At 45.6% G+C, this 27,853-nt stretch overlaps 1 protein-coding gene across 3 annotated transcripts in view; it reads left to right on the forward strand.

The window, feature by feature from the left end:
* The window catches only part of LOC119163482 (histone-lysine N-methyltransferase SUV39H2-like), a 38,747-nt gene extending 14,913 nt beyond the window's left edge, over window positions 1-23,834 (forward strand). For all 3 annotated transcript variants that reach the window (XM_075873144.1, XM_037415485.2, XM_075873145.1), the window contains 6 exons: window positions 9,717-9,959; window positions 13,158-13,391; window positions 14,603-14,704; window positions 15,788-16,054; window positions 18,203-18,341; window positions 21,416-23,834. In XM_075873144.1, the coding sequence (XP_075729259.1) occupies window positions 9,717-9,959; window positions 13,158-13,391; window positions 14,603-14,704; window positions 15,788-16,054; window positions 18,203-18,341; window positions 21,416-21,501 (1,071 nt within the window). In that variant the 3' untranslated portion in view covers window positions 21,502-23,834. The remainder of the gene's footprint in view (window positions 1-9,716; window positions 9,960-13,157; window positions 13,392-14,602; window positions 14,705-15,787; window positions 16,055-18,202; window positions 18,342-21,415) is intronic.
* Window positions 23,835-27,853: the final 4,019 nt, after the last annotated feature.

A 27,853-nucleotide genomic window follows, 5' to 3' on the forward strand; every position in this document is an offset into this window, starting at 1 on the left:
GTGATGCAGGGTTGCGTCATCCGTCACGGACGGCCCTCGTACCGTCTCGGCCTTTCCCCAGCCTTCGCTGCGTATCGCGCCGACGAAATGATGAGAACTTTCTGGAATCTCGCGCGGAAGGTATTTAATCGAGCATCCGAGATGGGAGATCAGGAGAAGAAGGAAGTTAGCGCCAGAGTGCGTAGGGTATGCCGCCGCGTCTGTCGGTGAAGGTTTTGTCCTTAGTGACGAAGCAGGAGAAGGAGAAAGTATGCGCCAGAGTGCGTAGGGTGTTCTGCCTTGTGGGCGAAGCCTTTTGTCTTACGTGACAAAGGAGGAGAAGAAGAGGATTTCCACCTGAGGGGTGAAGACTCGAGCTACAGGCAAGAGTGGGTGTCTACCGCTAGCGAGCGAAGACGCGTGGCAACAGCTGCGTGTGGGAAGCCGACGTGTTTTCGGCGAAGAAGGTTGAAGCTTGGAGAGTGGCCAATTGAAGACGCGAGGTTTCCTGGAAGAGAAACTTCGGGGGCTGCGGAACGACAACAACGCTGGACTTTGAGTGAGTGATTCTCGGAAGAGTATCATCCAGACTTTTGTTCGAAGAACTTTGGACTGAATAAGTTTTCTAACTCTTTAGTCTTTAAGTGTCTTGGTTGTTCGATGCATGCGACTGCATTGCAGTGTGTATTGTTGTCCGTGTCCGTTGTTTCGAGTGTGGCTGATTGTACTGTGTAGTACATTGTTTGGTTGGTGACATATTGTATTCAACTATTGTCGAGTGTGCATACTTGTGTATCGTTTTGATCTGCCATAATTGAGAATATAATTTTGTTCTGTTTATCAACTCTCGGCTCTGACTTGTTCTTTGGGTCACAGCCGGCGTCCGCTTTCGCGCCAAATAGGACCACTTCTAAATTGTCCACGCTTTCGTGGTGCGGTTCGGGGGGCCGATACTTCGGCCCTTGGAATTAGCCCGGCGATCGCCTCCCTAATTAACGGGACCTGCGACAGAAGGCCACAGTTACAGCGTAAAATTTCGTAACACAAAACCTAGAGTGGAATCTGGAGTGAGTGTCTACGTGAGTAGAAGAACTTCTATTTGGGCTATAGTTGGTAGATCATTGCAAAAAGTTAATTTGAGCACAAACACACGACACATTCACCCACAGATTACACACAGCGCTGTGTGCCTTTGATGTCTGGGTGTGTGTGTGCGTGCATGTGGCGTGTGTTTGCACTCAAATTATTTTTTGAAATGTCTACGTGCGGCACGCGAGGCTAATTGAGCAGCGCTTCAGTCACCATGGCTTGGAATCGAGAAACCTGCAGCCTCCAAAAACACATGACCACAAGCCCCAGCATGTGTGATTGTCTTATTTTTCATCTTGTGTATGTGTTTTATGAATTCTGGGTTCTTAGATTCCCAGCTGTGTACCAACTCTCCTACCACACCAGACTCTCCTACCGCAATGGGACTGATGGAAAGTCGAAGCTTTGTATCTGCTTCGGGTGATTGGCATTTGCAGCGCTCTTTCACTGAGAACGAACCAAAGTGACATGAACTTATTCTCAATAAAGACTAGGTTCATTCTTCCAAATATAAAGCTGATTGCAGGAACTCTGCGTGACCTCGATATCAACACAAAACCGGGACGAATTCTACTGAACTGGGGTATGGCGTGCTGCTAGAAAATCTTCTCGAGATATGGCACTAGCAAATAATAAAAAAACATTTTTTAATGGTGAAAGTAAATATGCGTTTTGAACTCGGAATATGCATCGTCAATTTATGGAGATAAAAATACTGTATAAAACTGTAAATAATAGACGCATTTTCGTTATACCAACAGCAGGCACGTGTGCTCATGCACAGAAAAATTGTGAAAGTAGTGGTTCTTACACAACGGATCTCTCACTCCGCGGTAAAGACCATTCAGTGCAGAGCAGAGGAGATCTTTTTAATGCCGGGAGGAGCGATCATTGAGGGGCGTTCACGTAGCTTCGTCGTAGTTTTGGCAGCCACGTTGAGTGCTTCTAGGGAAGACGTAATTATACAGACAATGAAGTGAAATCTATGCAGTTGTCTTGGTAAGTTTCGGATTATACATTAATGGGGATCAGTACATGAACGACACTTTCCCAAAACTATCAAATAGCAACTGTATATGTGCAACGTTACCTAAAACAGGAAAGCAAGTATGCTCCCACCACTGTCAACAAGATACCGTTCCTTGCGCCGCTCCCCGACACGCACATATACGCACGCCTGTGAACACTGTAGACCGGGTGAAGCTGCTGCGCGCAGAATCAAATTGAAACTGAGAACACCCGTAGGCAGTTCGCAACGCAATTTGATCCTAACTGTCTACTTCCCATCATTTCCACAATAGTCGAACGGTCGCACCACTCGATTTTTCTCAAGGTTATTAGTACGAATATGTATAAGCTTCAGCAAGTGATAGGAGCAAGAAAAAAATCACCGGCCAAGCACTCTGTACAAATGGTTAACCAGCGAAAGCCGAAACGTGTGGTCTCAGTGTTCAGCAGTGAGTTGAACCCGACGCTGCACTGAAGCCTTTTGCAATCATTGGCTACATGTCTGTGCTTCTTAATGAGGTTAGGCACACGTTTCGCTTGGTCTACTTCAGTGTTTATTTCTAATGCTTCAAATTGTGCCTGTGAAAGAGTGTAGGGAAGAGTGTAATTAGAGGTTAAATGCTTTCAAATTGCGTTAATCGCATTGGTTGTTCTCGAATTACAGGCGGTGGGAGGTGAGGAAAGTTTTATATTTATTTGTCGTAGTAAGCGCTATCTTTCGCACATCATGGTAGCCTTCAAACAACATTGTTTTTTCTACTTCTTCTATATGAGTCTTTCAACACTTGCTTAGGGAGATAAATATAACTGCAAGTTTGTAGGCTTCATTTTCTTGGCATTTACTCATGGAAATATATAAGTGCATAACTTAAGAAAACAAACCAAGTGCCATTGTGTCTGATTCTGTGAGCGAACGAAAGAAATCATCATATAGGTGTTTTTGCGATGCAGCTCTCCGCCCCCGCCGCTTCCCCCCCCTCCCCCCCCCAAAAAAACTGATGCCTTCCCGAAGTCAATTGAGCCATGTGTGCAAATTGTGCATTATACCTTGGTAATACATATACATACTGTAGTGAAGAAGATGAGTGCCACTCAGAAAGGCAGGGGGTACGACTCAGTCAGTGAAGACGACGACGTTTGGTTGGCTGGGTACTCTGACTTGTTCCGCCATTACCGCTTGACGTGTCGTGACCGCTCTCCTGTTTTATAAAGAGTGCCACTCTAAAATGCCTCATTATAATTGGTGGAGAGTGCTGGGTAACGCCTAATCCTCGAATTGCGAAACCGTACGTTGCCTCCAAGCAGGCGGCCGCCTCGGCTCCAACTACTGCAGCTCCTGTCTGTCTCGGCTCCTTTCGGCAACGCGATCCGCCTACCTTCAGTGGAACTGATGACAAAGATGTGGAAGACTGGCTCGACGAATACGACCGGGTGAGCAAGCACAACAAGTGGGACGATGTGCACAAGCTTACTGTCGTCCAATTTTATTTGACCGACGTCGCCAGTCTGTGGTACCGTAATCACGAGGGAGACCTCCCCACCTAGTCGGCCTTCCGAACGGCGTTTGCGGACTTGTTTGGCCGTCCAGCGCTTCGCAAACTACGGGCCGAACAGCGCTTGCATACTAGGGCTCAGCAGAATGGTGAGAATTACACCAGTTATATCGAAGATGTGGTCGACCTTTGCCGGCGTGTCAACTCGGCCATAACAGAAGTCGAGAAGATCAAACACATCTTGAAAGGCGTGACTGACGACACATTTCAGATGCTTGTCGCCAAAAGCCTGCAAACGGTAGCGGAAGTGATCCAACTTTGTCATAGCTATGATGAGCTCTGGAAACAGCGTGACACCACTCGTCGTGCCAGCGCGCCATGTGCAACAATCTCTGCTTTAATGTCGGCTGGCACTGCTAGAGACCACACCACTTTGCTTCTCGGGATCAAGCGATTTGTACGAGAGGAGGTCGCACGCCAGTTGTGCCTCGTGCCTTATACCTCCGAAGGTGCCCCATCTACTTTAGCGTAGATACAGCAGTACTTTAGCGTCAATACAGCAAGTAGTTCAGGAGCAAGTGTCTGAGGCGCTACCAACAGCTCACGCACCATCTGTGGCTGCTCCATTGACCTATGCCGAAGCACTGAACGGAACCCGCCGTCCGCCTGTCAGGAATGGCCACGTTTCTTTGTCGCGAACGCCTACGTCCACGCTTCCTTTGTCGTACCGACTGAGCCTCTGTACCAGGCTGCCCGTCCTTTCTTCCAACCACCACCTCCACGCTTTCAGAACCCTTGGCGCACTCAAGACAACCACACCATATGCTTCGCCTGTGGAATTGCGGGTCACGTGGCACGATTTTGTCGACGGCGCGAGTTTTTCCTGCGTGACGATGCCAGGCCCAACAATTACGATTTCCCACCATGACCGGAGCCTGCTGTATATGGCGACACTGCCACCCTGGACACATTTTCACCTCGCCGGAACTTCAACAGACACCGGTCGCCTTCACCTCAACCCCGTTCCCTTTCCCTTATACTACGTCGACCTCGCCCTGTCCCTGAAGAATACTAGGAGTCGCAGTTCCGGGGGCAAGAACTGCGGATCTTTGGAACTCCACAAGACCTTGTTTTTCGCCGTCTAACGCCGTTGCTGTCTCCGTTGAAGGTATACCTGTTTTTGCATTGGTCGATACTGGCGCCGCAGTGTCTGTAATGACTGAAAAACTTTGTCGTCGACTAAAAAAGTCACAATGCCTCTTCACGACTTTGTTTTGAGCCCTGCGAGCGAGCAACGAATTTGCCCTTTTGCTGCATGCACAGCACGTGTCGTTATTGCTGACAATATTTATGTCGGCGAGTTTGTAGTGCTCCCGCGGTGTTCCCATGACATTATATTGGGCTGGGACTTTCTCTGCACTCATCGCGCCGTCATCGACTGTGCTCGCGCCGAAGTGGAGTTCGCGCCGTTATAAGACGCTGCTTCACTCGACTCGTCCCTTTCACCTGCAAACGTTTTCGTTGCCGCGGACACTTCGATACCCCCGTTCTCGTCCGCCCTAGTTCCGCTTTTCTGTGACGTCTCTAGTGGCTCAACTGTTCTTTTTACGCCTTCTGAAACCGCTGTTCGCCGCAAGTGCTTCCTGATTCCTTTCGCCGTTCTGAATGTTCACGATGGACCAAGTGCAATTTATGTTTCAAATCCGTTTCCCTCGTCTTCCAAGTTACTGTGCGGAGAGTGCCTGGGCTTCGCCGATGACATTGATCCCACGAGGGCACGTGTAGTTCCTGAACACACGACTACGCTACCCATTGACGCTGTTGATTGTTGCGCGTCATCCTCTTCCCCATCATTCACCGACGCAATTTCGCGTTGCATCGACACCAACCTTACGGCCCAGCAGCGCACCGACATCATCACCCTCCTCGAGCACTTCCGCGCCAGCTTCGACCACCAGCAACTGACTTTGGGCCATGCTTTCACAGTATCTCACAAAATCGACACTGGCCTTCACGCTCCTTTACGTCAGCATCCGTAACGGGTATCGGCATCTGAGCGTCGCATAATCGCGGAACAAGTTGACATGTTGAAGCGAGGTCTAATTGAGTCCTCTAACAGCCCGTGGGCTTCCCCAGTCGTTCTGGTCAAGAAAAAAATTCCGCCATATCCACGAAGTGAATGATGATGAGTGGGCGAAGCTCCGGAGGTAAACCTGGTAAACCATGAATCCTCTGTACATTTTGCCCACTCGATTTTATTACATCGCTCCCCCTAGCGTACGTCGCCGCACTAAATAGAACGATTGCCTTCAACCAATGACACGCGCCATATGTGACATCATTCCTATTTTATAAGATCTTGCGTCTTTCATCATCTACAAGTACCGCTTTCTAGTTTATAACATCTTGCATCTTTTCATCATCAGCTACAAGTACCACCATCTAGTAAACACTACAAGAACTAAACGAGAGGTGGCTACATACAGGAGACGGTACCGCCATCTAGTGAACACTGCAAGAACTAAACTAGAGGTGGCTACATACAGGGGACGGTACCACCATCTAGTGAACACTGCAAGAACTAAACTAGAGGTGGCTACATACAGGCTACAGGGGACGCACAGCCCACGCCCTAAGGAGCTTCGCCCCTAAAAGGATGGCTCAATAAGATTCTGCGTCGACCACCGCCGGTTGAATAAGATCACGCGCAAAGATGTTTACCCACTACCTCGCAATGATGCCCTTGACTGCTTATAAGGCACGGAGTTCTTCTCGTCACTAGATCTGCGTTCAGGTTATTGGCAGGTTCCCGAGGCTGAGGCTGATCGCCCGAAGACGGCTTTTGTTACCCCTGATGGCTTATACGAATTTAACGTCATGCCATTCGGGCTCTGCAATCCGCCTGCCACTTTCGAGCGCATGATCGACAACATCCTCCGTGGCCTGAAATGGCAGACATGTCTGTGTTATTTAGACGATGTCGTGATATTTTCAAGCGACTTTTCAATGCATCTTCAGCGGCTCGAGGCAGTGCTTACTTGACTCGCCGCCGCCGGTCTACAGCTTAACTTGAGGAAGTGCTGCTTCGGCGCTCGAAAACTCCTAATTTTGGGCCATGTTGTATCTAGAGATGGCATTCTTCCGGATCCGACGAAACTCCGTGCCGTTGCCGAATTTCTTAAGCCGAAGACCTTAAGAGAACTTCACAGCTTCCTCGGTTTATGTTCATATTTTCGTCGTTTTATTCGCAACTTCGCCTCCATCATATCGCCCTTGACTGACCTTCTTGCCGGCAACAACGACCTTTCTAGTTGGTCGTCAGCTTGTGATGATGCATTTGCCACACTCCGCCACCTTCTTACGTCACCTCCTATACTGCGACATTTTGATCCTCTTGTCCAGACGGAAATACACACGGATGCTAGCGGAGTTGGCCTCGGTGCTGTGCTCGCCCAGCATAAACCTGGATTTGATGAGTACGTCGTCTTTTACGCCAGCCGTGCACTCACAAAAGCAGAAGCCAACTATTCAGTTACCGAAAAAGAGTGTCTAGCCATCACACGGGCCATAGGCAAGTTTCGACCCTATCTTTACGGGCGCCCATTCAGCGTGGTTACAGATCATCATGCATTATGTTGGCTCTCCTCGTTAAAAGATCCCACCAGCCGGCTCGCCCGTTGGGCGCTTTGGCTACAAGAGTACGACATCTACGTCGTTTACCGATCTGGCCGAAAACATTCCGACGCAGACGCTTTGTCCCGATCACCTCTACGATGTAGTGACAAGTCGCCGTCTTCGCCTGCCCCCGACGTAACTGCACTTAGTGTCAGCGACATGCTACAGGGGCAACGAAAAGATCCTTGGATCGCTTCACTTATCAACTTGTTGAGTCGAACTCCCTCGTAAAATATCCCTGGAAATATGCGCCATCAAATACAGCACTTCGTTATCAGAAACGTTTTGCTATACAGGCGGATTTATCTCTCCGAAGGACGCCAATGGCTCCTAGTCATTCCCAGACGTCTTCGCTCAGACATATGCGCCTCCTTTCACGCCGACCCACAATGTGCCCATGCAGGAGTGCTAAAAACCTACACTCGCCTGTCCCACCGCTACTACTGGCGTGGAATGTATCGCTTCGTTCGTCGCTAAGTACGTTACTGTCTCGCTTGTCAACGCCGGAAGAATCCCACTCCAAGTTCTCCAGCTCCACTACAACTCTTACCTTGTCCTGCCCGACCGTTTGACCGTGTTGGTATTGATCTGTATGGACCTCTTCCGATTACACCGGCTGGAAATCGCTGGGTAATTGTCGCTATGGATCACCTTACGCGCTACGCAGAAACTTCACCCCTTTCTTCTGCGTCAGCCAGTGACGTCGATCGTTTCATACTGCATCAGATCATTTTACGTCACGGTGCACCACGTGAACTCCTGAGTGACCGAGGGCATGTGTTTTTGTCGGACGCTGTCGAATCACTTCTTTTCAAACTAATGGCATTACAGAACGATTCAACCGTACATTAGGAGATATGCTGTCAATGTACGTCGCAACCGATCACACCAATTGGGACAGTGTTCTCCTTTTTGTAACCTACGCGCATAATACTGCTGTCCAGACAACCACAGATTTCTCTCTATACTTCCTCCTTTATGGTCGCGAGTCCTCTTGCATGCTAGACACCATCCTTCCTTACCTCCCGGATGTTGCTGAGTTGACGAGGATATCACAAGCTGCTAAATACGCGGAAGAGTGTCGTCAGCTTGCCCGCTCTTTCACAAGTGCTGAACAGCAACGCCAGAAACACCACCGCGATAGCCTGACGCCTCCGGCTTCTTATGCATCAGATGACCTTGTCTGGCTTCGCATCCCTTCAACCAGCCCTGGTCTCTCAATGAAACTGATGTACAAGTATGACGGACCTTATTGTGTGTTTAAACAAACTTCACCTGTCAATTACATCGTGGAGCCGCTTGAGCAGCCCCATGATCAACGACGCCGTGGACGTGAGACCGCCCACATAGACTGCCTAAAACCGTATTACGATCCCTCTTTTGTTTCCTGCCCATGAGTCGCCAGGATGGCTCTTTTCCGGAGGGGAGGAAAATGTAGTGAAGAAGATGAGTGCTACTCAGAAAGGCAGGAGGTACGACTCAGTCGGTGAAGAAGATGACGTTTGGTTGGCTGGGTACTTGGGCTAGTTCCGCCATTACCGCTTGATGTGTCGTGACCGCTCACCTGTGTAATAAAAGAGTGCCACTCTAAAACGCTTCATTATAATATATATATATATATATATGTGTGTGTGTGTGCGTGTGTGTGTGTGTGTGTGTGTGTGTGTGTGTGTGTGTGTATGACAGTGCCCGGTCACATGTTGCTGCATGTTGATGCTCTTGCCGACGCTCCTTCCATGCACCTCATTTTTCAGTACTGAGTATGTGCGTGCTAGTCAATGCAAAAGGTATCCACAACTGCTCGTAACGTCACTAGGAGGATATTGACGTCATAAGAAACGAAGGCAAAGACATTGGAGGGTCCACTCAGCCTCTTCCCGATGCGGCAGCGCATGCTCCCTTTCCTAGCGGAAAGCTCACTAGGCGCTTTTTTATATCGGATACTTTCATCTTGCCGATGGCGGTTTTCTCGGCCCTTATCAAATTCCTGCCAAAAAGGGCAAGCGGCAGTACAGGGAAATGAAGGCGGTTTTCACTGTTATACTTCGGAGCAACAGAACACCACCGGCGCGCTGCGCAGAACCGAAGCGTAGTCTAGCCATACAGCGCTTCGCTCATGGAGATGGTCCATATTTCCATAATATTAGCAAATTTCTATATACGCCGCCCCCTTTCGCGCCGTGCCGCCGCCTACGCGATGAGCCCTGCACCGGTCACTCGGCGGCGGTAATTTTCGTACCGGTGCACAGGTCTACTGTCAGGATAAGTTGTCGCTGAGTATAGTGATTGAGAAGGCGGTTAAAATGGAGTGCAAGTATTTATCTCTTAAACTCTTAATTAGCATTTAAGTGTACTTAATTGGCATTCTTTATTAGTGTACAGTTACTCTTGATTAGTGGTCTTAACAACTGTTAATTATTGTTCAATTCCTACAAGCACCCAAGTTCTTTACTGGCTACATCTACATTGCAGGTCCTGCAGATGTCCGCGCATCGGTCTGGACAGATGTCACGCATCATGAAGGCGTTTGGTTCGTGGCAGTTGTTCGTGTCCACGGTTGAAGAGCGGCAAGCATTAGCTTCCACGCTGGCCTACTGGGAAAAGTACATTCAAGTCGCCTCAGGAACGTACGACCCCAATTCAAGCAAACCTCTACTGCGTGTAGAGAACTACGTCGATGAAGAGGCACCTCCGGCTGGATTTGTGTACATAAAGGTACGCTTGGATTGACAGTTGGGTTCCTTGTTTCGAAATACACGACTCCTGTTACCGTCAATCTCTTTCAAGCAGCTGGCAAACTTCAAAGATGCACCACGCAGCGTGTTCCTTCAAGTGGCATGAAATGCAGGCACCACATTCTTACTGGCTTCCTTAATGTACAACTAACAGTCATTTAACTTCGTTGTGCTGTGTATTGCTGCAGAGGACCACTTCGCTAGTGACGATCGACCATGTTCCATGATTGTTCGATATCCACGTTTCAGGATTGTCAAGAGTATATACAGTTAAACCTGGATATAACGAAATTGAGGAATTTCCGGAAAAAATCGTTATAAAGATGATTTCGCTATAAGCAGGTTCACTACGAAAATCCGAAATATAAGTGCACAAATTAAACAAAGGGAGATCTGAAGGCAGAGCTAACCCTAAACACTTATATAGCGGTAAAACAACTGCATTATTATTGCGATAGTAACTACATGGACACTCTCGGCGAGTTTTTCTCATTGCTGCCTTGTTCCGTAGCAAGTCGAAATTGATAACATGGCCCCGCACATTAAGAAACAAAAAACTAACACTGACTGGCACTGCCCTGTGGTGTTGAAAGGCTCAGTTATTCATGCATGCACCTTTTCTTCACACTGACAAGCATGTTTCTTGCAACAACTTGATATAACCACTACAGAAAGGGTTGTTTACTTGTTCTTCTGGACAAGAAAAACATTTGCAAGAAGCGATACAGCGCATTGAAACGATCACTGCCTTTTGCAGGGGTGCCACAGCTGGGCCAATTGGTTAATTTGATACCATTCCTCATTTTCGGGCCGAGCTGCTCCGAAACCATGAAATTTGCCGAAATTGTGCCACGCTGCACCTAAATGCGTGGCCAACCTTAAAAAAATTCTCAGTTGCGCTAATTTAAGCTAGAAATGGAGGCCTCATTGGCTACCTGTAGTTAGCGTCATCAATCAATCCAGGGGATCCAGGGGTGCAGACCCTAATTCTGAACAACAGTGTAAGATATATTTTTTTTATTTATTCTTTATTCAAAAATTACCCCGCATCGCCCTTGGGGGTTACAGCACGGGGGTTTACAACAGAGATACAAATAGATCTTCATTTACACAACAGACTTGTTAACAGAAAGCTTGTTTCATTCGGCTGCACACTTCGGAAAAAAAGAATTCGCAAACATGCACGTCCTGGGCCGGTATTCACGGATTTTGTGTTTGTGATCATTACGCATAGAAACAAAAAGTTGTATACTCATTACGCCAGGACCCTCACAAAATGCGACCTTCCATGATCTACCGCACACAGCTTGAGGTCTTTTTCAGCGTCGGCGAGGCCCTCAAAGGTTATTCCGGTTAGGATCGAAACACCGGCAGCGCGCAGATTGTCGAAGGCAACATTTGCGGGTGGAAGGTCATCGCACACACTGTCCACGCACACACTGTCCACTCTGGCGAGATGGCGGTCTGGGCATCCAGTGTGAATCTCGCGTGCCGAAAACAGTTCCGGAGGGTGCGTTGCGTAACCACTGTCCACAATTCTGCAAGCGTGCTGATGGCAACGTAACTTGACCCTCTGTCGGAGCAGAGCACCATGCGGCTGTGGTTACAGGTTTGAGTGAGCTACGGCTGGCAAAGGGTTGACATGCGCTCTACTGCGGCAATTGCCGTTTCGCGAGTATGGCAGCCGCGGCATGCCGAGTTCGGGGGTGCGAAAACAACCAAAATGGGGGTGGCACTAGTCAAGACCAAACCCTATAAATGCGAAAATGCACGCGACAGCGACGAGCGATGCTATGTGGGACGAAAGAGGACGTTCGCACAATATGTCGCCTGGTTGTTTTGGAGCGATCGCTCGGTTTTTAGGATTCGGAAACCGTCGCCCGGACGTGTTGTACTCAAGCAGCCGACAGCTAAGCACCGGAACATGATCTACATCAGTGTGTACTAATGATTGTCGCTTCTTGCTTATTGACACGCACCAAAACAACGTTCATCAACATATATATGGGCAACGGTGACGAGCAGACATTGACATCGTTGAACAAGCAAGGACAGGAACTACAAGTCCCGCGCTGTTTGTGACGTGGTGTGGCGGCAAGTAGCAGCACTGACGGAATCAAAACAAATGCTACAAGAAAACGATAAACATCTTATGTACCATAATGCAACAAAAAATTGTGTTTTACATTGCATACGACTGACAACGTGCCACTGTTGGTGCGTGTTAACGCCCTCATGCCAGCAATAAGGGAGATCGCTCGCCAAAGCGGTCGCGTGAATGGGGTTTGGCCATGCAAGTGAACGCTTTCGCGAAGGCGATCTATGTCGCGTGCATTTTCGTGAACCTGGAGTATGGCCTTCACATCAAATCTGCAGTTAGTGGTAAAAAAGCTAAAAAAATTGGATGGTGAAAGCTATAAACGTCTGGAATTTCGGAAACATGACTGTGCCATCGATCGATTTCGGGCGTTCGAGAAATTGGACGTCAACTGTATATGTATAACTTGGTGCAGTCCAGTCATGTTTTGGCAACTGTGTCTGTAGGGTTGCGTGTGGTTCGTGTCGATGTATTTAAACATGTGGGTGTACAGGATCCTGAACGTCAAATGTTTACATGCTCTGACTTCTCAACCCTTTCCTAAGCTTAACTATGCTGCATTTGAGGAGCCAAGAAATTTGGCACCCGTACTGAACTGCAGCTTGAGGCTGGAAACTCGCCTCCTAATGACTGCTAGCCCTTGACTCAAAAGAACTTCCAAGACCATCAATTGTAAGTGAATGTTGTTATCTCGGCTGAAATAGGACATCGCTTTAACGAAACTGGCAATTCTTGGAATGAAAAGTTGTCCGAAGAGCATCCTCCTGTTTTCTGTATACTTGAGCCGTCGCAGAGTGTTTATGGTTACAAATGGTTAGCTCAGGCATAAGTGAAATGAATGCTGCTGTGCAGGAATGGTGCTACCCACCCTCTTCTTTTTAGTTCATGTGTAGAGCAGAAAGATGTTGTGGAATATCATCATTACTTGCATTTACGGAGATGCATGTGTCCAAAGGGCGAGCAGGTCATCAAGCCATTAGAAATGCTATAGTGGCTGAACTTGTTTGAAAAAGCAATACTTCTTAAAAGCGGTTGCTAGCCTTGAGTCAAGGCAAAACCCTCAATGTGAAACCCACACAGGACTTTCTGCCGGGACCTGGCGTGGTGTTCCCTGATGACCCCAAGATGGGCTGCAGCTGTGCCAATTGCTATCAAGACCGCAAGGGCTGCTGTCCGGCATTCAACGACCTCAGGTTTGCGTACACGGCTAACGGCACCTTGAGTGCGCCTTTTGGGAGCCCCATCTTCGAGTGCAACCGTCTCTGCAGCTGCGACATGAGCTGTCCAAACAGAGTAGTGCAACGAGGGTGCAAGGTGTGTCAACCGTCATATGAATAATTTCACCACTCCGTGCTCATTCAAAGGGACACTACAAAGAAAGAGGATTTTTTTGTGTATCAATAAAGCATGATTCTGCGATTCCGAAAACCCCACTTTTACCACGAGATGACGCTTGGCAAGTGAACAGATGCGAAAAAAAGACAGTGCGGGTCAAAACGTCACCCTGACATTCCGCCACCAAACACTATGACGTCATATATTTTGAAGGTGTTTGCTGAATCCTACGTAGTTCCTGATAGGTTAAAGTACATTGTCATCTGTAGAGCTAACATGCCAAGAAAATTTCGTTAAGGCAATGTCACGAAAATACGAAAAGTACATTTTGAAATAAGTGACGTCACATGTGGAAATCATGGCGGGAAGTTTAAAAATGGAACTTCAACCTTGATTTTCTTCTTTATTAATAAACTTATGATAGAGAAACATACAACATTCTTAGAGTAGAGTTTATCAATCTAAACCAAGTCACCAAGTCATTGTTTCGCTTTGGTGTCCCTTTAATGTCTGTGTTTTGTTTTGGGGTCTACCGAAAATTTATCAGCCTCATTTTCATACAAAATAACAGTAATGAAACAATACATTAGTCCGATGGCAATGAACTCGGCTAGAATCCATTAGCCTTATAGCATTTGTGCAATATGTCCCCTGATTCATTACCGGATTCTACTTCCTTTTTCAACCTCGCTAAAGAATTCTTTCGAAGCAAGTTTGGCAAGAAACCTATACAATTGTTGCTAGAATCGCGCTCCGTTGTGAAAAATGGGTGGCCCAAAAAAACACGTTGCGTGGCATGATAACGTGACATGATGTGCATGTGACGTGTTGCATGGTGCACATTAGAGCATTGAGTAAACGACGACAGTATGAAGCCTAGTTGAGTGCATTGCGTATGCTGCAATCTTTTGCAATAGACACTGCGAATTTGTGCACTCGTATTTTTACGACGAAGAGTTTACAATAGCTAATGTCACGCTCGTTTGCATTAGTTCCTTCCAGGCATGGTCGTTGTTGTTCTTTGAGGAGCAAAGCGTGACAACCGAATGAAATTCTGGTGCGAATGGGGCCTCATAATTCTGTTTCTTTTTATCTCTTTAGGCTACTTAGGCAAGTTACTATAACTTGCTCAGTGACTTCAATTGTTTTACCATCTGTCTGACTTCTTTATAACTTTTTGTTCCTTTTAGATCCCACTGACAATATTTAGGACAACAAATGGTCGTGGGTGGGGCGTTCGAACGGAGCAGCGCATTTCGAAGGGCACATTTGTCATGGAATACTTGGGGCAGGTGAGCTATTGCAAGGTTGTGCTGGCATGTACTTAGGTGCATCTAATGCATTTTGCCTTATTATGTAAATAGTTATTGAAAGCGACACTAAACTTATTTCAAAATGAAATTTAGCTGACTTTTGAAATGGAGGTTTTCGGGAATACCCTCTCCGCCAAGACAGTAAATCATCATTAGGGGAGATGCTACTCAGAAAAAAATATCATTAAACTGTTGTCTAGGGCAATGAAATTCTTGTTGTTAACGTCGGTTTTTACGCTGAATTCACATATGTAATCAGTTTTATAGTAAGTTGCATAGTTTTCATTTAGTAGCACGAAAATGTGTATTCTTTCTTTGGACACACTTTTTCTGTTACAAAACATTTATGGTTATGAGCCAGTAATGGCTCATATTGCTCCTCAATAACTGTACAATGTAAATAAGTAACAAGGAAATGTGTATAAGGCATTTTAATGAACAAGAGAAGTTGCAATCTGAGAAGTATTAAAATGATCAGCCCAAAATGATTGTTTACTTCAAGTTCATGATAAATATATAAAGGATACCAGGTTTTGAAGGGGATATTTGCACTCTTCATGTATTAAAAAGTATTATGGGAAGTTTCCCGATCTCGATCTGGCCATCAGAGGTACTAAAAACACCAAGCTCGTGTAGTTGTCCCAAATTGGAATTTGAGAAAAGCGTATTTTGATTGTAGAAACGAGCTAAGGCACGTTGCCGGGCTAGTTGGTTGAGATTCATCATTTTCACTGGTATAGCGCACCACAACAAGGAGAGAGCTCATCTATGTGGCAAAGATGTGCTTTTTAAAGTGATTTCTTTCATCATGAGGGCTCAAGAATCGTGTTTAATTTGAGAATGTGGCTTTGGTGAACTCCTCATGCAAAATGTAGTGACAAGCAGCTAACTGACAATTTCTAGAAAATTCTAGACAATAAGCTCTCGCTAGCCTTTAATAGCCACATTACGCTCCTTAAAGCGATTCTAGCCTACTCTGAGCTTATTTACGATCTTGTTTTTTTTTCGTCATGAATGTTTGCACAGTTGTGTCACTTCTCAGTTTTTTTTTACCTCTCTCAGGTCATCACAGATGAAGAAGCCGAAAGACGTGGCAGGTGGTATGATGAACAAGGCACGACTTACCTCTTTGATCTCGACTACCACCTAACGGATGAATCACAAGATCTAGGACCGCATCGCAGAGATGATTCAATGAATCAAGGAAGGCACCACACAGAAGAGCAGGATGAAGGAACGCCTCTTGCAGACGAATCAATGGACCAAGGAACACTGTACACAGTGGACGCGGGGACATATGGGAACATTGCTCATTTCGTCAACCATTCCGTGAGCACTCCTTTCTATCTGGGCAGGCTTGGTGGCGTAGTCTTGTTTGCTATAAATTGGGTTGATGCACACAACTGGTCACTTCGGCTCACTGTTCTATGCATGGGAGGCTATAGTGTTGATGCTACACATTGATGCCCTTCTATGTCGTCACTTTTAGTGATGACATGGAAGTCTCTTTTCGTGTATATTTTACTACTGTCCTTTTGTATGTATATTGTATGTCACATCTACAGCACATAGATTTAAGGTTTTGTCGAGCTACAAAATGTTTCTGCAGAAGCTTGCTTCTCCAGTTATTAGTATTATTCCGAGAGCAAGTATATGGACATTTTTGATGGGTTTTTTCCACCGGTGTTGCGTTTCATATCAAGACCGTATGAAGTTTCATATGAAACGATTCCGTATGAAGTTGAGTGCGCACCCCTGTGCATCGTATGTCTAACGTTGCGTAAACGCACGCGAGCAAGGTGCGGCTGAAGTAAATATCAAATGAGACAACCCATTTTCATTGCTGAGAGGGCACATGCAATGACATCTCCCTGTGTGTTAGGCCTGTCGTGGAACGTTTAAGCAGAGAGGAAATGCCCTGTCCATCTATAATGAGCATGGAGGTACTATCGTGAGCAATATGAGTTCGAATGCGCGAGTACGTGGCCAAGAGCCTCAAAATACAGATAACGGGATGTGAGGACGGCGCTGCCGAAACTGAAAGGGAAAGGAGGGCGCTCTTCCGCTGACTGTTTGCATTCCCACATCACGATACCCGTATGATCATTGCTGTGCAACAACAGTTTATCGCGTGCCTTCGGCCGCTAGCAATGATAACACGAAAATGAAAAATTCACCGAAAACAAAAATGCCTATCAAAATGCTCTTGATGTAATAAAGGTACGGCCTGTGCATCGCGGCCGGCTATGTCACACCCGATGTTTTTGTAGCTTCATAGCCTGCTAGGTCAACTGGTTGTGGCTGTGCACGTTGAAGTGAATTCATATGACCGACAGCAGCCACTAGCAGTTGACACGCGTTTTGCAGCAACGATATTGAGAAGGGAGTGTCAACAGCTAGCGTAAGCGTGACGCCCTTTCCACTTTGTTTCCCACAGCTGCCGCTGCAATTCAGCCGATGTAGGGTTCGAAGCTATTCGACATGCGTTTGCGTGTTCGAGCTCATATAGCTCACAATAGTACATAAGAAGGGGAGTCTCGCTTGAGCAGCAACTGTGAACTTTAATGCTAAGGGCTCGATTGCAGGTGTGAGCGCGTGGGCTATCTCGACAGGCATCAGTGGTCGTCTCATATACCCTTCTGTGTGCTGCGCTCTCAATTTGAAAAGGCTGCGAAAAGAACATCTCTCCCTGACAATCTTTCTCAGAGTATGAACTCTCGGATAGAAGAAAGTTGGTCGCCAGCCTTATTTTGTATGATGTTACAGTTTGCTGCTATCACATTCATTGCTTTATACTTGCAGTGAAACTGAATTTTTGTGGTGTGTTCTTAAAAAGTCTTGGCTAAGTGTGCCAGCGGGTGCAGCCATGGTGCTCTCCAAAAGTTCGGGATCCCATTCTTCCCTTTTATTTCTATAGCGTGTCAATTTGCTTCAAATATACTTGTATTAAGTGCCAGTGCAACTGGAACTGCTTTGGCCTGACACTGGGCAAAACATTGGAACTCTATCGGCTTGGCATTATCGGTAGCTTTGATCGTGAATATAGGTTGACAGCTAGTGGTGAGTGACACTTTTCACAAAGGAAAGTGGACCTATATATAGAAAAGTGGACACGGTGTTTTCGTTTTGGTGCAGGAACTACGAAGTTTAACGAATATAAATCATAGTATCCCCCTGTGTGCTATGCCTCGTATACATACATTCAGACCTCGATATAACGAAACATCGGTTATAGCTAAGTAAATAAAAAATAGCCTTGCCATAAATGCAATGTTAGGAATATACCTATATAATGAATTTTTAGGTATAACGAACTTATTTTCATGTAAGATGGAACGTTGTTATAAGGAGGTTTAAGTGCAGTACATGAAACATCAGAATCCCCCTTCTTTTTTTTTTATTTTTCACAGGCTGTGTGCTTTCTTATGATCTTTGTTTGAGCTTAACAATATTGCGGTGGCCGTCTTGCATTTGCAGTGTGAGCCAAACATGGCAGTGTGCATGGTTTGGATCAACAACTTGGACCTCCGGATGCCCCGCCTGGCATTCTTCACTAACAGGGATATCTGCACTCACGAGGAGCTCACTGTGGACTACAAGATGTCGCCTGGAGCAGGTTAGCATAATTACTCAATTGGCAGCCAGGTGGTGGAGCGGTTATGATTCGCATGGAGTTCTTGTATATGCTCTCTACGGGAGCAGAGTTGCGCACAGGTCCGCCATCATGCCTCGCTAGCAGTCATAGTAGTGCGGCTTTGCCGCACTACTATGGCTGCTTTTAGTGTCAACATGCTCTTGCTTTTTAGTGTCAACGTGCTTTTGCTCTTCAGTGTCAACGTGCCTGGCGTGTCAACGAGCGGCGATAAAAGAAATGCCTGCTTTTGGCACTGTGCCACGAGAGTACAAAAACATTTTTTAGTCTGTCCGGTAACGCAAATGCATACCATGGTGCTGAATAACACGCATCGCCGCTGCCGCCATGCCAAGTGGTGCCAGCTGTAGGGGATAAGCAACAGCTGATAAACATACAATATATGTCCTCCGAAATGCGGAGAGCACCTGGCTAAGCCTACAGTATCGATTGTTTCAGTATGCTTTTCAAAAATGGTGCCGAATCCACGCAAGTACTTCGCTGTTGAAGCTTAAGGACATGAATCTAAAACAAATGGAAGTACCAGTTCGTAGCTAACGAGCTACATAGCGAACAGCGGTTGCTTGATAGATTCCAGGTGGATGGTGACTGCTTTCAGCGGTGCAGCCATGTTTTTGGGACGTGCCTCTGCATCAGCGTCTCCGCAGTGCATGGTTGCTAGCAGCGTAGGAAAACAGATGCGCAGCTCTGATACCCAAAAGTTGCTTATACACTAACTCTAGAATCGCCTTATGGCAGGGGTCTCAAACTCACAAACTCACAAAAAATAAGATGTTCGTGATTTTGCCAAATCATACTCACATTCAAAAAGGGAGAAGGTTTGGGCGTGTTGGTTATTCATAGTGTTTCATAAAAGAGAGCGCAGAAAACACGGGACAGAAAGAGGTCAGGATAAGCGCTCAAGTTGTTGAGCGCTTGACCTAACCTCTTTCTGTCCCAGGGTTTTTGCGCTCTTTTTCATGAAGAACCATACTCACATTGTTTGCTCCCTCGTCGCGACTATTAATACTTTGTTTGCGTGAGGTAGAGAGGCGAGATCGGTCGGTCTCGAGCATTTCATTCGTGAGCCACTCCATGTGGTGTCATCTTGTTTAATGTAATCGCGGATTGATATGTCTATACTTCACAATCACCGTTGAGGTGTGCATGATTCTCGGGATCTGCATGTTTTTCGAATCCTGGCGCCAAAGTTCCTGCGAAATCATCTTTATATGAGATATGGTAAATACACATCTCAAATGGTGGCATTGGGTGATATATTGTTCATTTCGTCACTGTGGCCCTCTACCTGATGTGAGTGTGAGACCCCTGCGTTATGGGATTTGCACTGAACCAATAAGAAATATTCACTGCACCCGCGCTAATCAACAACTCGAAGCATCCGTGCTTCGAGTTGTTGATTAATTCGCCCTCGCACTGCAGATTGCTAGCATGCTAGTTTTCTCACTTGGTAGAGGAATCATCCTGTAAAGCATTTTCTTCTGAAAGTTTTATTCCCAAGAAATTGACATCGACGTCCTTGTTGCCTTGTGCTACAAACGGGTTGATGCCAACATCAGTTTTCCCTTTCGTAACCACTTTGCCAACTTGTTTTTGAGATTCCATAGAATTAATTTGATAAGTAAGTTGAAGGGACATTAAAGAAAAACAATTGACTTGGTTTATATTTACACACTGCGCTCTGAGAGAACTGTAAGGCCGTATGTCTCACTGTCCCAAGTTCATTATCAACCGAGACAATCAATGTACAAATGTCATTTTTAAATTTCTCGCCGAAATCTCCGCGCACGGCGTAACAAATTACGAAATCTATTTTTCGTATTTTAGCGGCATGGGCTCAGTGAAATTTTCCGTAGATTTATATTCTATGTCTATGGCACCTACAGGTGACAATGTACTTCATTTTTACTGAGTATACTCAAGCCTCGATAAAAAGAATCTGGATATAATGAAATATTGGTTATAACAAAGTAAATGAAAAATAGTCTTGCAGTAGATTTAGTGTTAAGAATAAACCTTTATAACGAGTTTTCAGATGTTACGAATTTATTTTCACGTGAGGTGCAAGTTTGTTATAATAAGGTTCGAGTGTAGAAGCTATGTAGGACCCATTCGACACCTTCCAAATTTACTACGTCGCAGCGTTTGGTGCGAGAATCTCACGGTGGCGTCTCGCCCTGCATTTGCTTTTCTAGCGTTTTCTCGCTCACCAAGCGTCATGCCGCGGTGAGAGTTCTGTTTCGGGGATTGTGAAATTGTACCTTACCAATGTGCGAAAAATCGTTCTGCTCTTTAGTGTCCCTTTAAGGGAGTTCGTATAAGTGTTGTCCTTTTACGCTGTTGTTGTTTAATGCGTAGAGTTCCTAATAATACACTATAGCGAACTTTGGTGCTATTGTCTATGGGAGCTGCAATGCATCGTGCTTCAAGCAGCATGGGAATGATAGGTGATACACCGACTTGTCTAAGCTTCGTTCTTTCAGCGTTGTCCATGTGACCTGTAGCAGCTTTGTGGCTCGACGAAGTTCAGCAAAATTATAGCAGTTGCGCTTCACCACCTTGACGTTTTAGGCTCACCGATTCAAATCAGCTCGCGAAGTTCGCAACGATCCACTGTTTCGTCGAAAAGAAACGTCAAAACACTACAGTAAACGAAGCCACAAGTGCATTCAAAGCCGCAAGCACGAAGATTAGGCAAATCCGTGTACTACCCGTCATTCCCTTGATGGCTGAACGATTGCAGCGCCATAGTCCCCTCTAGTAAGTGTTGTGCAACAGTCTGCGATTTAAAAGGCCTAGAGTTATTACTTGTGCTCTTGCTTTATCAAAAACAAATCAGTCTTGGCTGCAGAAGATGCTGTGGATCATGGGCCCTTATTGGCAAAAAGCCAATCATGGCATCATGCAGAGTACGGTCAGGGCGCATTACATTTAATTGCTGTGCCGAATGCCCTGAGCAGTGTCTGATGCATTTGGGAGTGTAACAAATTTAATCATTGGTGCCGGATCACACGCCTTCACTGCCATTTGCCTTTCAGCAACGCCGGACTCCAAGCGGCCCCACAGTAAAATCCGCATCCCGTGCAAGTGTGGATCAAAGAAGTGCCGCAAGTTTCTCAACTGATGACTGCGGAGAGGCGCATGCAAGGCAAGGAAAGAAGCAGCATGCAAGGATGAGCTGGACTGAGGCGCGGTCGCACTGCGTGCGTTGCGATCTACTACACGCTGTCCCTTCTGAACATTGGCCACTTGTGGTCCTTCTTTTGACCGGTTATCGCACATTTAGGGCTGTGCAGTGGCTTGTCACTTCTCATTACTTCATGCTTATGTCAACTGGACCACAATCATCATCGGGGAGCTACTACGCGGATGTCCCGGTTAGGTCATCATGCTGTGACTCCGCCAGAAGATTTAAGGCATTTACTTGGCATGCCATAGGTGCAAAAGAGGATAGCTGAAAGGCAGATAGAAAAAAATGCACATTGGATGGTAAGAGCTGGCAGCTTGAGGAACTGGAACGTTGGTCCATTTTGCGATACACTGCCTTTACTGGAAGGTGTCATTGTCACTGTGCTGGCACCAGACTTTCCGTCAGCTAGAACTTCTGTTTGTGCTTGCGTCCAAGTTCTGGTCACGTGTTTTTTGTCCACTGTGGCATGTTTGTTAAGCGATTGATTGTAGGGGTTACATTTTTCATTTTGGGTACTGACAATGTGATTTTCTTTTAATCCTAGCTGTCCAGATTTGTGGGACCTTTCCTTCTTTCTTCATTTTTCATTCATCTTTTTTTTTCATTCAGAAGAAAGCAGTGTTAACTGTGGTGTTGTTATCTCATTGTTTTAACCATTTGTTAATATGACACATAAGAAAGAGTATTTTTCATGGGATGTGTGGGTCATTGTTTCAGTTTTCATGTGTGGAAGTCCTTAATTGAAAAATAAAGTTTAACTTATGTCTTCCTATTCACACTGTTGGTCAATATCATCATTTATGTTATAATCTTTTTGTTTATGATGTAATAGGATACATAGAATAATTGGTACATGGGAACCATTGTTGCATAACATGTAAATCGCCTACATAATTCGTGGGATACTTGAAAAATCTAAAAGCTGAGCATTTTTTTTTTCAATATAAATGATCAGAATTTAGTTAAATTTTGGGGGTTTCTTATGCTAGCTAGCGCTTTTGGCAGATTCGTTTATTCCTCTATTGCTACTGGTAAAAATCGCTACTTAAATCTGAAAAAGGTTGATTAGTGTAGGCAGTGTACACAAGTGTTGAGGAGAAGGACTGAAGTGCAAGTAGGTGGAAGTTTAACCGAAACAGAGCTTGGTCTCCCTGTGGCAAAAATGTTGGGGCTCTTTTAAGCACAAAATAATGTCATTCTCGCAAACAAAATTGTGCTACCTGGAATGAGAGAAGCTTTACAAAAACACCAATTTTTCCTTTTTCTTCAACTTTTTTTTTTTTTTTCATTTCTTCAAAGTCACTCTGCCTACTTAAGTGAATGTCAGCAAGATCCCACCGTGCCATATTTCTTTAATAATAATATCATGATGGTATATCAGCACATTCTTACAATAAAGGGTATATGGTCACCAATCAATAAACTGTAACAAGCAAGGTCAGATTTCTTTTAACTGCGCATCAAGCAAACAGTACTGTCAGAAAAGATGTATTAGTGTGTGTAATAGTGCTACTACTAAGCTTTGAATGGTGCAAGGTTGCTGTTGTTCAGATTCAGGGATAGTTACACCGCGCACAATGTGGTGGACTGGCTCTGCTAATAATAGTGGTGTCATCCATTGGCAGATCTGAAGCACTTTTCGTACTACAATATGAATGCAGTCTCACACCAGTTGTTAGTTACTACAGCAGAAAAACATATGGTACTGTCTTCAAGTTACATGGTTATATGACTGTCTATAAGACATTTTAAGGGCTTGTTAATAGTTAAATGATGTAAACTTTTCCTACAAGTGTTTATTCTTTGTGTGTGTGTTGAACATAAGTGCCGTAAGCAAAGTTGAATGTAAGACCTTGTTTAAGCGAAGTGTGGTTAAAAGGCTTGAAATGTTGTTTGCCTGTAAACACTTCTGCAGCGTGTGAGCTAAAAAAACATGCTCTACACATAAGTGCACTTTTTTTCTTCTTCTTTAAAGGAGAGTGTGCCTGTTTGCACTTCATTGTTGCGGCCCAGTTGAGCTCACTGCCGCTTTTTGGCAACAAAAATATTTTCGGTGAATAAAAGCTGAACTGCAGTCGTCCATTGTCGACTTCTGTTCCGCATGTTTTGAGACGGAAATTGTCATCAGCAAACCTGCCATTTGAGTTTGTTACAGTGAGCTCACTCATGTTGTGTAGACTACTTTTAACCTGTCTTTGTGTATAACATTAACTCATTTTCTTAACACATACTGTAAGCTTCTTTAAATAAAAGCTCTTGTTACATAGTGTCGTTAGTAATTGCTGGCCAATGTAAGTACCAATTAAAATCATTCTTTCAACGCTCATTGCTGAGCATTAAACCTGCTCAGTTTTTCGTCTTTTAATAGAAACAAGTGTAATATGCAAAAGAATCACTCTTCTTAATGTGAACTAATGAATTTAATGAAAAAAGCTTTTTTTTTGTGTGAATCGATAATGTTCTCTCTATGAAAATGGCAGAAAAACAGGATGGAGAGTAAGAATCAAACAACTCAAGTGCTGATTCTTACCTTCCACCCTATTTCCACACCGCTTCTATTGCAATACCATGTATCGACTGGCCTTTAAGTGCAGTTAATTTGCACTTCATCTTATAAATAAATTGATGTGTTCAGGGACTCATCGTAAAAGTAATGTTGGCACTTCCGTAATGTCTATCGCAGTAAGTCTAGCTCAAACTAGACTTGTTGACGCCACGTAATGGGATTAGCTGTCATTGCAGTGATGCAAGAATTTATGAGCTGGTTAAGTGGTATGAAATGCCGGATGCCATTCTCGACAGGAGTGGCATTATCATCGAGCAGTCATTCTCAAACACTCAATTAGAAGACGCGCTACATGTTTGCTATGCCTTCCTGCCAATAGCTACTAAACAAAATTGTCGAAAAGTCGCTTCGAATCAGTTTCAAGGTTTAAACTAGTGGCTGCGGCATGAAGGCCATGTACGTTCTCTCTGAACTGTTGCTTTGCACAGCTGCTGCTAAGAACTCTACAAACCGACGGATGTAGCTCATTGAAAGGCTCCGGCAACACTTTTTGAGCATGGGCAGAAAACAGCCGATCGGTAGTGGAGGCTCTCGAACACATGCTAGGCAGCTATCACACTGCAGCACATGGCCTGGAATTTCCATTAAGTTCACAAAGTTAGCTAAGAATTACTTTGTCTTCTATGCAGGAAAAAATAGGACGCCACCAAGAAGGAACATAAAACCGATCGAGCGCAACTTTCGCTCGACCAGGTTTACATTCTTTTTTGTGGTGATCATTTATATTTAGTTCAATTTTTCCTGCACAGAATGAGCCAACTAGCCCCTCAAGACGTCCTGATCAGTTTTCTCATCTCTGAACAAATGATGCTACATATTCGAAAATCGCTGCATCATGGGCAAGTATTGCCATTCGTTGATTTGAGCATGGCATGCTCAGGAGTTAGTGGGGCCACTATGGGAGGCCGTGATCTATCTGCTTGTGCACGCGCAATCGCACTGAAAAGCCAAGCATTCGAAGAAACAAAAAGTGCTCAATTCAAAAGGTGTGCGTAACGTATTTTCTTCACCCGTGTCATCCTTCCCTGCTTAGCTTCCGGCGTTTTCGTCGGGACGAGAGAACAGAGAATGCAATCGCAGCATGCGACAAATTTTTGTAAATCCACTGTGTCACTAAAAAGGCTACGCGGCATATTTATGCTATTGCCTGGGCCGCCTTGGGTTCATCTGTTTTGTTTTTCTAAAATGGATTCTGAAATTTTTTGCGACAGCCACTTTGTAAGGTAATCGGCTTCTTTACTGAATCCATTCCAAGGCTACTCGGTGAAGGATTGCAGGGCAAGGGTGAAGAATTGCAGGGCCTTTTTAACAGTAAATTGTTTCACAAATGGATGCAAATTCACATTTCTTTTGAATGAACTGGTAGGCGTGTTGTGTTGTTGCATGGGAAGACATAGACTATAAAATGAAAGCTTTCTTTGGGGTTTGAGCGAGAACAGAGCAACAGTAGGAGAAGATCATTATTTACAGGGTAGCTTTGAGGCGCTGATTCATGCATTGAGCATCGGCATGAATCGTCTGTCGTAACCTAGGAAACAAACGCAGCAAAAGATGAAAGCAAACATACGGCATGGAGAGAATGGCACAAGGGTGAAGAGGGAGAAGTGGAATGCTGCACTAGACTACCAGAAGGTACCAAAGTAATGCACACTGTCCTTGAGGTTTGTCAGCAGTGCTGCTGTGAATTGCGCCTATTCACCGGCTCTCCCAACCATCATCTTTTCAAGGCAGTCTCGGCACACTTTGCTCCAATCGCAAAGTGCCACACAAGACAAATTGTCCTCACCAGCTGATATATCACGAAATAAGAACGTACACATCTGCACTGTAACCTTTAGGACATTAGGTACCCTAATCAACAGCGGATTTTCGAATAAAAGATGCACAGTTGGTGGAGAAGCTTAAACAATGCAGCTAACGGTGAACAAGTGCTACGAAGTGGTAGTCACTGCTGGTTGGGAGTGACAGCACAAAATCATTGTCCAGTGCGCAGCTTCAAGGCGCTCGTTGCCTGCACTGCTTAGTTATGCAGAACATGTTTTCACATGCCTTTGTTGGCAAAGTGCTTGTTTGGCCTAGTTGTTACTCCATTGAGCTGCTAGGTAGCGCAAACTTCGGGGACAAGTGACATGAGAAAGCCTTTGTTGGGTTTATTTCATCATAATTTCTCTAGATTCTCTTGCAGGTGAGGTATCTAGGTTGTGCAAGTGTCATGCAAGCCCAATTAATTCAGCATTGCGACGCTCTGTTTCAACAAGTGCTGATAAAAGGGTCCCGCAAACTTTCCTTGAGCAATGTTCCTTTATACTTAGACATTCCTGTAAAGGCACTGCCACCTCTCTAAACTTCCATTTTGCTAACAAATATTTACAGTAGAAGAAGATTGGGTTCACTAACAAACTACAACTTGTAGAACTCACTGTTCCACTAGTCGGTACATGTGTGAATTAAATAGTCAACTTTGTGCCAAAATTGCAACCACACAGAAGAAGACACGTAGACGGCTAACGTGGTTGCTTGGGCGAGTTGGTACGACATTATTCACTTAAAAAACAGCGCCAATAACGAGGGACAAGAGACAGTGCCGCTGTCTGTCTCCTTCTTTCTCTTGTCCCTCGTTATTGGCGCTGTTTTTTAAGTGAATAACGTAGACAGGATGGGCGCCCACTTAACACTGTTTATTAGATGCGAAACAGCTGTTTGACTAGCCCGTATAATGCTGTCCCTCCGCACCGGGGCGGTGCCACCCCCGGTGCCAAGTAGGCCACGCGTTCCCTCGCAGTGCATGCGTGTGACGTCACTCTCTCCCTAGCCTGTCGCCGCTTGCTGCGTGTCATCTCTCTTGCTTCACCCTCGCAGCGCTCGAGCCCACTCCTCACGACGGCATAATCTCCTCATCCGCGTCACCTCTCTCCATCTGTCGGCGAGAAGAAGCCGCGGGTAGGCACGCTCGTGCGCCGTCATCTAGGCCGGCCGTGATCCTGCGGCGCTGGCGATGTGGACAGTGGGCTGCTGCTTGCCACGCAATCACGCCAACAGGCGGGATGCTGCAGGGGCATGCTTCCCACTAGAGTGTACGTACCTTTCCCGACCATCACCGGCATTGCGGGTTAGCGAAGTTGATCGTGTTTGCGAATAGTGACGTCGCGCCTGAAACATTGGTGAGGCGCGAGCCAGGGAAGCCGAACCCAAGCGTCGGTAGTGGAAGGACCAACCACACCAACAAGGTGCGAGTCAAGAACGCCGATTGTGTTCGAGAATAGAGACGGCATGTGGCTAACACCGGCGTTACGCGAGTTGAGAAAGCCAAGTGCAAGCGTCTTCAACACGTCGTTCCTCCTGTGTCTTTGCATTTCAAACAAACGTTTTTTACTCCAGAAAACGTTACACCGAGTTTCGCTTCAAGCCGTTCTTCCAGCACCCGCTTCGACGCCCGTTTCAACCAGGTCAACACCATGTGCACTGCATGCTGCTGCTTCGCATCCCATCAGGGTTCCCTTCAGGGACTTCTTGTAAATACATGAACAGTTGTGAATAGGCGCCCGTCCTGTCTATGTGTTTTCTTTTGTGTGGTTGTGATTTTGGCGTGAAGTTGACCATTTAATTCAAACCACAACTACTTCATTAAGGAGGTCTTCATGTGTTCTGCTTAAATTTGAGTAAGATAGGCTGTTTAAGCATTATTATTAGGAGTGGGGGCTGGCCCAAATTAAATTATGG

This window comes from Rhipicephalus microplus, chromosome 9 (genome assembly GCF_043290135.1).
Source record: "Rhipicephalus microplus isolate Deutch F79 chromosome 9, USDA_Rmic, whole genome shotgun sequence".
NCBI lineage: Eukaryota > Metazoa > Arthropoda > Arachnida > Ixodida > Ixodidae > Rhipicephalus > Rhipicephalus microplus.